Source organism: Erpetoichthys calabaricus, chromosome 1 (genome assembly GCF_900747795.2).
Source record: "Erpetoichthys calabaricus chromosome 1, fErpCal1.3, whole genome shotgun sequence".
NCBI lineage: Eukaryota > Metazoa > Chordata > Cladistia > Polypteriformes > Polypteridae > Erpetoichthys > Erpetoichthys calabaricus.
The window spans coordinates 227,078,684-227,088,151 of record NC_041394.2 but is presented as its reverse complement, the minus strand read 5'-3'; the positions used below and the strand labels follow the sequence as shown (position 1 = coordinate 227,088,151).

The window sequence follows — 9,468 nt, the reverse complement described above, 5'->3', positions numbered from 1 at the left end:
TGCCCTTCTATAACGCAAGAAATCCCTGCTACATTCTGCCAACTGTTGACTTGAGGGAATAATGATGCTGGACACTGAACTTGCTTCTGGAACATTGGCTACATACTATATATAATTTTGTTTACCAATGCAGGTTTCAAATTGGAGTTTAGTCCCTCTTTACAACTTCTTGTATGTTGCCAACCAGTCACCTACAGTAAGAAACTCATTTAGTCTATTTAGCTTATTAGGTAGCAAAACATTACCAAAAATTCATATTCAGCAACACAAATGGTCTAGTTTTCTTTTTAAACTGGCAACAGTTCAGCTGTTCTAAAAATTTCTCATCTTTCTCTCTGATAAATCACTTTCAATCAACTCTCATTTTACATTTTCACTATTACATAATTCTATCATTGTGATCAATCAAATCAATAAAAATTATGTGTTGTTTGGTAGAAAGGCAATTGAAACTTACGAAGTGTAATGGATTAGCATTTAATTCTGATTGAGCATCAGTACTATGTCTGTTGTTGCCAGGTCAAGCTTTCACATAAATGGAACTAAATGAGCACAGAGTGTGCCATTATATCTATCTCAGTTTAAAGGAAGCTTGCAAAAAGCAATGATAATCAATGACTCGATTAACAATCAATTAACTCACCTGCAGGAACAATTCCAATCCTAAAATTACACTGGATGAGATTTTCTGTAGTGTTGTCTTGATTAATTCTTGCAATTAAACCATGCATAACTTCACTGAACATTCCATCTCCACCAACACAGATAACCCTAGAGAATCCAAATAAATTCATGTGTAAGCAGTATAATATATTTTATAAAATACTTTCTTATTAAAAAAAACACAACCACAGGGGATGCATAAAGCAGTGTTTCTTCGTGATGGTCCCAAGCCTGGGTAAATGAGGAGGGTTACGTCAGGAAGGGCATCCGGTGTAAAAGTTTGCTAGATCAATATGCAAACAACAATACAGATTTCCATACTAGATCGATTGAGGCCTGGGTTTACAGCGGCCACCACCAGTACTGTTAGCCAACAGGGTGCTGGTGAAAATTAGGCTACTGATGGACGAAGAAGGAGAAGAAGAGGGTGAAGTGGTGAACACTGAGCCCAAGGGAGAGAGAGTGGTGATTGGAGAAGATTTCAATGGACATGTTGGTGAAGGTAACAGAGGGGATGAGGTATGAGGTAGGTATGGTGTCGAGCAGAGGAATGTAGAAGGTCAGATGGTTCGCGAAGAAGAATTGGAGTAGTCAGATAGATGCAGAAAGTAGACAGGGGTACAAGGAGGTAAGGTAAGAGAGAGGTGGTGAAGGCTAAAGAAAAGGCATATGATGAGCTGCATAAGAATCTACAGAGGGAGAAAACTGATGAGCCACAGAATTAAGTTATGGGAAAGAGTAGCGGAAGCTAGGTTAAGAAGGGAGGTGATGATTAGCAAGCAGCAATATGGTTTCATGTCAGGGAAGAGCACCACAGATGTGAAGTTAGCTCTGAGGGTGTTGATGGAGAAGTATAGAGAATGGTAGGAGTTCGCATTGCATCTTTGTGGACCTGGAGAAAGTATTTAACAGGGTGCCTTGAGAAGAGTTGTGGTGTGGTATGGTATGAGGAAGTCGGGAGTGGCAGAGAAGAATGTAAGACTTGTACAGGAAATGTATGAGGGAAATGCAACAGTGGCGAGGTCTGCTGTAGGAGTGACAGATGCATTCAAGGTGGAGGTGGGATTACATCACGGATCTCCTCTGAGCCCTTTCTTATTTGCAATGATGATGGACAGGTTGACAGAGGAGATTAGACAGGAGCTGATGACACTGTGATCTGTAGCGAGAGTAAGGAGCAGGTTGAAGTGACCCTGGAGAGGTGGAAATATGCTCTAGAGAGGAGAGGAATGAAGGCTAGTAGGAACAAGTCAGAATACATGTTTGTAAATGAGAGGGACGTCAGAGGAGTGATGAGGATGCAGGGTGTAGAGTTGGCAAAGGTGGATGAGTTTAAATACATGGGATCAACAGTACAGAGTAATGGGGAGAATGGAAGAGAGGTGAAGAAGAGAGTGCAGGCAGAGTGCAAAGGGTGGAGAATAGTGTCAGGAATGATTTGTAACAGACGGTTATCAGCAAGAATGAAAGGGAAGGTCTACAATACAATAGCAAGGCCAGGTATGGGTTGGAGATGGTGGCACTGACCAATAAACAGGAGACAGAGCTGAAGGTGTATTAGTTAAAGATGTTAAGATTTGCATTGGGTGTGACGAGGGATGAACAGGACTAAAAATGAGTACATTAGAGGGTCAGCTCAGGTTGGACAGTTAGGAGACAAAGTCAGAGAAGCAAGATTGTGTTTGTTTGGACAGAGGAGACATGCTGGATATATTGGGAAAAGGATGCTAAGGATGGTGCTGCCAGGTAAGAGGAAGGCTTAAGAAGAGGTTTATGGATGTGGTGAGAGAAGACATGAAGGTAGTGGGTGTAACAGAGCAACATGCAGAGGACAAGAGGATATGGAAAAAGACAATCTACTTTGGCGACCCCTAACAGGAGCAGCCGAAAAAAGAAAAAGAAGAAGAAGACTTTCTTTAACACACACACACATTTTGTGAATGCATGTCATACTGTTCATTGTCTGTGAGGTTTCAAAGAGAACAACAACATGGTATAGAAAAAAGTAAGAAACAATTTGAAACACCACCCAACATTTTGGCCTGAAGTACCTCACTAATATAAAGTAGATAAAGTACAGTACTCCCTCGCTATATTGTGCTTCGACTTTCGCGGCTTCACTCTATCGTGGATTTTATATGTAAGCATATTTAAATATATATCACAGATTTTTTGCTGGTTCGCGGATTTCTGCAGACAATGGGTCTTTTAATTTCTGGCACATGCTTCCTCAGTTGGTTTGTCCAGTTGATTTCATACAAGGGACGCTATTGGCAGATGGCAGAGAAGCTACCCAACCAGAGCGCGTATTACGTATTAAATAAAACTCCTGTGGAGGACTGCCGGCTTTCCAGTCCGGCCCTCACCCCCAGGCCGCTAGGAGGAGCCCTCCGGACAGCATATTCGTGCCCCGAGTTCCAGCAGGGCCTCATGGACTTTGTAGTGTTGTGACACAGCCCTGCTGGATACCTTGGGGGCCGCCAGGAGTCGCTGTAGGGGGGCTAGTGGGCTCTTGCATGCCCTATAACCCGGGAGTGCGTCACAGTCACGTGACTGGAGGAAGCGACGTGCTCCCGGGATGAAGAAGAGGACTGTTTGCCCTGACCCGGAAGAAAATGGACTTGTGGGTTGTGCTTGGAACCACTTCCGGGTCAGGAGCTATAAAAGGACTAAGGAAAGCCCAGAACACTGAGCTGAGCTGGGAGGTAGGGTGGCGACGTGTCTGGGCGAGGAGGATTGTGGTTATTGTAGAGTTTATTGTAATTAATGAGTGTGGGGAGGAGAGTGCTTGGTGCACTGTAATAAAAAGAATATTAGATATACTTTCACCTGGTCTCAAGAGTGGTACCTGAGGGTTCGAGAGGTGGACAAACGCTACATCTGCTACACTGGCGTAGTCGGCAGGAGACTCTGGCCGTCTGGAGGCAGAGGATCTGCATTTAAACTTAAATTCGTTGTGGCAGAGAACCCTAAGAAGGTCCCTCAAGTAACCGCGGAGGTGAAAACTCCACTCGCGAAGAAGAACGCTGCTATCGTGAGCCGTGACACACAGCCAGCTGCAATGGGGAAAAGGTCGGGCAAGAAGAAGGCCAACAGCAACTGGGTGAAGACCGCAACCGACACCGAGCTGACCTGGGCTTACCTGACTGGGTGTGAGGAGGACCGGCAGCCGATAAAGGCTGAGCAAGTCCGAAGGGCACAATTGCAAGTAGGCTGCCAGCAATCGGCTGCATCAACAGCCCTGAATGAATCGGGGACACCGCGGAAAAATCCGGAGGTATGTGCCGGGGCAACGCCCGATGGGCAAGGGATGTGTTATTCCTATTTTGCAGAGGCCTGCCTTCGGAAAACTCCCGGTGAATCGGATACCTGCCTCGTACTGTGGCAAGATGGCCGCGATACCCAGAAGGCAAGTCGGGCTGGAAGTCGGCTGGAAGCGGCCAACCCATTCGTGGGATGTATCCACGTGACCTCGCGCGATGGTGACCAGGAAGAAGGTCAGAGTGGAGCCGTCGGTGAGGTCAATAATTCCCCAACGCGTCTGCGCTCCCTGAAGGGGAAGGGGGTGGCGAGCGAGGAAGCGCCAATATTAAACAAAGGTAAAGAGGGGCGGGAAGTGACTGTAGTGTCTGCAGGCAAAGTTAAAAAGGCAGACCGCAGCCGGCCGCGGGAGGCTACCCGTTCCTCTAAGGACTCCAAGTCCCAGGAGACCTTACGAAGCCCAGCGGAGCACGTGCCAGGAGCGGACGTGCTCATTGGTCCCCGGTCGGCAGGTGATCAAAACAAGGAAGTAGCCTTACTGCCGGCCGAGACAAATAACTTTATAAACTTAGGGGAGCTCGACAAATATCTCGAGCCCCTAAATATTTTCTTCCAGGGACTACATGAGTTGAGGAAGCGAGTGGAGGAGCTGGGAGCTGCAGCCGAAGCGCCGCTGAAGGGACTACAGGAATACCTTCGGCGGTTAGGCCGTGAAGCCCCGGCCTCGATTAATGCGGCGGTGCAGGTAGGTGCCCTCTGTACCGTATATAATAAGGGGACACAGTGTGAACCGGCACTGCGTTTAAAAAGTAGCGGTTGCCAAAGCGCTGTGAACCCGACATTGGAGTGTGGCACGATGACGGAGTGGTCGGGCAATTGTCCGTTAGAACCGGAGCGGCGGTATCAGACGCCGCTCTGGACTAATGCGGACCTTAAGAGCCCGACCCGCGTGAAAAGGGGGTTGCCGTTGGTTACTGGAGGGGCGGAGGAAGTGCCAATCGAACCGGGGCGGCTGGATAGTGCTGTTACCCGGAGCGATGTGGTACTAATGACGCCGCCTCCAATAATACATAGGACAACGGGCGTGCAAACAGCAAAGAGGCTCTCTCTTTTCCATAGAGAGCCTCACGCTGTGCACAAGCCCCAGAGAAAGCAGGAGATCCCCAAATTAAAATGCGGGTATCCTAACAAAATAAAGAAAAGGGCAGAGAGCAGCAAAGCGGCCATAATTCCCTCCTTGGCGGAGGACAGGGCGGAGCTAACCCTGACGGAATTCCCAAGGTGTTTTAGGTCCCAAGAAGAGAGGCGACCAGGAGGACCGCGGCGGTGTTACAACTGCCGTCAACCGGGCCACCTATGGCGAAGTTGTCCCCGGAGGAGCGGTGGGATAACCGATACACTGTTCCCCCAAGGTTCGCTGGGGGGTCTCGACATCGTCGCCAGGGTCCGGACGACGCGTCCTCTTGGAGGAGAACGTCCCTCGCGGGGACCAACGCTCCGCCCCAGTTGGCTTCGCTGAGAGGGGGGAACTGTGGAGGATTGCCGGCTTTCCAGTCCGGCCCTCACCCCCAGGCCGCTAGGAGGAGCCCTCCGGACAGCATATTCGTGCCCCGAGTTCCAGCAGGGCCTCATGGACTTTGTAGTGTTGTGACACAGCCCTGCTGGATACCTTGGGAGCCGCTGTAGGGGGGCTAGTGGGCTCTTGCATGCCCTATAACCCGGGAGTGCATCACAGTCACGTGACTGGAGGAAGCGACGTGCTCCCGGGATGAAGAAGAGGACTGTTTGCCCTGACCCGGAAGAAAATGGACTTGTGGGTTGTGCTTGGAACCACTTCCGGGTCAGGAGCTATAAAAGGACTAAGGAAAGCCCAGAACACTGAGCTGAGCTGGGAGGTAGGGTGGCGACGTGTCTAGGCGAGGAGGATTGTGGTTATTGTAGAGTTTATTGTAATTAATGAGTGTGGGGAGGAGAGTGCTTGGTGCACTGTATTATAATAAAAAGAATATTAGATATACTTTCACCTGGTCTCAAGAGTGGTACCTGAGGGTTCGAGAGGTGGACAAACGCTACATCTGCTACACTCCTCAAATATATTGTGAACACGGGGGCTGTTCGCACACCTAGAGGATATGGCCGCTCCTCAAAAAACGCTGAAAGATTACCTTCACATGGCTCCCTTCCTTGCTGGGCTTACATGTGGCTGCTTTGTCAAGAGATATGCTTGCCGCACGGTGCTTTGCATACTTAAAACATCAAACAGCACGTATTGATTTTTGATTGTTTGCTTTTCTCTCTCTCTCGCTCTGACATTCTCTGCTCCTAACGGAGGGGGTGTGAGCAGGGGTGCTGTTCGCACACCTAGATGATACAGACGCTCGTCTAAAAATGCTGAAAGATTACCTTCACACTGCTCCCTTCCTTGCAGCTGCTTTGTCAAGCGACATGCTTCCCGCACGGTGCTTCGCCATACTTAAAAGCTCGAACGGCACGTATTGATTTTTGATTGTTTGTTTTTTCTCTGTCTCTCTCACTCTCTCTGACATTCTCTGCTCCTGACGGAGGGGGTGTGAGTGGAGGGGCTGTTTGCACACTGGCCTAGACGATACTGACGCTCCTCTAAAAAATGCTGAAAGACTACCTTCACATTGCTCCCTTCCTTGCAGCTGCTTTGTCTGGCGGTGCTTCGCATACTTAAAAGCCAAACAGCCCTATTGATTTTTGATTGTTTGCTTTTCTCTCTCTCTCTCTCTCTGTGTGACATTCTCTGCTCCTGATGCGCACTCCTTTGAAGAGGATGATAGGTTTGCATTCTTTTAATTGTGAGACGGAACTGTCATCTCTGTCTTGTCATGGAGCACAGTTTAAACTTTTGAAAAAGAGACAAATGTTTGTTTGCAGTGATGGAATAAAGTTCCTGTCTCTCTACAACCTCCTGTGTTTCTGTGCAAATCTGTGACCCAAGCATGACAATATAAAAATAACCATATAAATATATGGTTTCTACTTCGCAGATTTTCACCTTTCGCGGGTGGTTCTGGAACGCAACCCCCGCGATCGAGGAGGGATTACTGTACATAGATTAGATAAATACAGTGTTTTGTATTGATTGAAAAGGACAGTTGAATACAAGAATTAATTTTACAAATTTAAAACACTGCAGGAATAACACAGGTATGGTGGAATAAATATATACCCAAATCATCACCATGACTAAAATGTTAATCATAATTGTACCTTTCACTGATCTGGCTTCTACTTATACAAATCTTTCACAGCATAGTATCTACTTCTGGCGTACAATTTATTTACATATACAGTATAACCTTTTACCATGTAAGACATAAAAGTATTGTCTAGTGTGACTAAATGAACCTTTTTGATGTCTGTTCATAAAAAATATGCAACTGTCCATCTAGCTAATGTAACAAGAAGCTTTAACACTCAAAACAGCATCAATACAGTCATATGAAAAAGTTTGGGAACCCCTCTTAATTCTTTGGATTTTTGTTTTACATCAATACTTAGTTGAGCCTTCTTTTGAAAATATAACAGCCTCTAGACACCTCCGATAGCCTTTGATGAGTGTCTGGATTCTAGATGGAGGTAGTTTTGACCATTCTTCCGTACAAAATCTCTCCAGTTCAGTTAAATTTGATGGCTGCCGAGCATGAACAGCCTGCTTGAAAATCATCCCATAGATTTTCGATGATATTCAAGTCAGGAGACTGTGACGGCCATTCCAGAACATTGTACTTCTCACTCTGCATGAATGCCTTTGTAGATTTTGAATTGTGTTTTGGGTCATTGTCTTGTTGGAATATCCAAACCCTGCGTAACTTAAACTCTGTGACCAATGTTTGAACATTATTCTGAAGAATTTGTTGATATTGGGTTGAATTCATCCGACCCTCGACTTTAACAAGGGCCCCAGTCCCTGAACTAGCCACACAGCATGATGGAACCTCCATCAAATTTGACAGTAGATAGCAGGTGTTTTTCTTGGAATGTTGTGTTCTTCTTCTGCCATGCAAAGTGCCTTTTGTTATGACCAGTCCAAAGCACTTTGTTCCAAAATGAATCTGGTTTGTCTAAATGAGCATTTGCATACAATAAGCGACTCTGTATGTGACATGCGTGCAGAAAGGGCTTCTTTCTCATCACGCTGCCATACAGATGTTCTTTGTGCAAATTGCGCTGAATTGTAGAATGATGTACAGATACACCATCTGCAGCACGATGTTCTTGCAGGTCTTTGGAGGTGATCTGTGGGTTGACTATAACCATTCTCACAATCCTGTGCATATGCTGCTCCTGTATTTTTCTTGGCCTGCCAGACCTGGGTTTAACAGCAACTTTGCCTGTGGCCTTCCATTTCCTGATTACATTCCTTACAGTTGAAACTGACAGTTTAAACCTCTGAGATAGCTTTTTGTAGCCTCCCCTAAACCATGATACTTAACAATCCTTGTTTTCAGATCTTTTGAGAGTTGCTTTGAGGATCCCATGCTGTCACTCTTCAGAGGAGAGTCAAAGGGAAGCACAACTTGCAATTGACCACCTTAAATACCTTTTCTCATGATTGGACACACCTGTCTATGAAGTTCAAGGCTTAATGAGCTAATCCAACCAATTTGGTGTTGCACGTAATCAGTACTGAGCAGTTACATTCATTCAAATCAGCAAAATTACAAGGTTAATGTTTACCCCCCCCCGGGTGAAACTAAAGAGTCGCTATAATATAATATAATATAATATAATATAATATAATATAATATAATATAATATAATATAATATAATATAATTGCCCCCATCTTAACCATTTTCACTGTCCTGGACTAGATATTTAATATCTTTTATTATACTGCACAACAAAGGTTTTGCTTCTTGAACACTGTTGGATGATTTTTTCTTATATTTGTATCTAAACATTTTTGCTCCCGTAAGTGACTTATCAACAACGGTTTGTGCAGCCTGTGCATGTCCAGGCATGGAATCAGGCCAGGTTGGAAGCTGTTCTGTGGAAGTTGACATCCTGGGCAGGTCTGAACGAGCTTGACTCTGTCTCAGCATGCTATAAAGGTGGCTTGCATACACCGATCCTGCTCATTTGGTTAATATACTGTAGATAATCAGTGTGTTTGTATAGTATCAGTATAGTAAAGTATAGTATCTGCAGTAATATAACAGTAAGTAAGCTTGATGCTATACACATTTTGGTGTCAGGCGATATGTCTCGTCAATGTCGCAACAGCCGCGATACATTCTGCTATATCTGTGGCAAATATACACTTGCACCTCAGAGATGTTGGATGACTGCTCTTGTGAAGAAAGGTTATCATTTGTATTTCGGCTGCAAAATTGGTGATCAAGACAAGGAATGGGACCCTCACATTTGCTGTGCGACATGGGCTGCCAGTCTGAGAGCCAGGCTCAGAGGCACTCGAAAGACAACGCCGGTTGCTGTTCTGATGATATTGCGAGAACAGAAACACCATGTGATGGACTGTTATTTCTGTTTGACTAATGTGTTTGGTTTCTCT

General features: G+C 45.7%; 1 protein-coding gene across 1 annotated transcript in view; it reads right to left on the bottom strand.

The window, feature by feature from the left end:
• Nucleotides 1-9,468, bottom strand: part of cerk (ceramide kinase) — a 191,243-nt gene that overhangs the window by 67,197 nt on the left and 114,578 nt on the right. Inside the window, exon 7 of the mRNA XM_051935160.1 lies at nucleotides 644-771. Coding sequence (XP_051791120.1) covers nucleotides 644-771 — 128 coding nt within the window. The remainder of the gene's footprint in view (nucleotides 1-643; nucleotides 772-9,468) is intronic.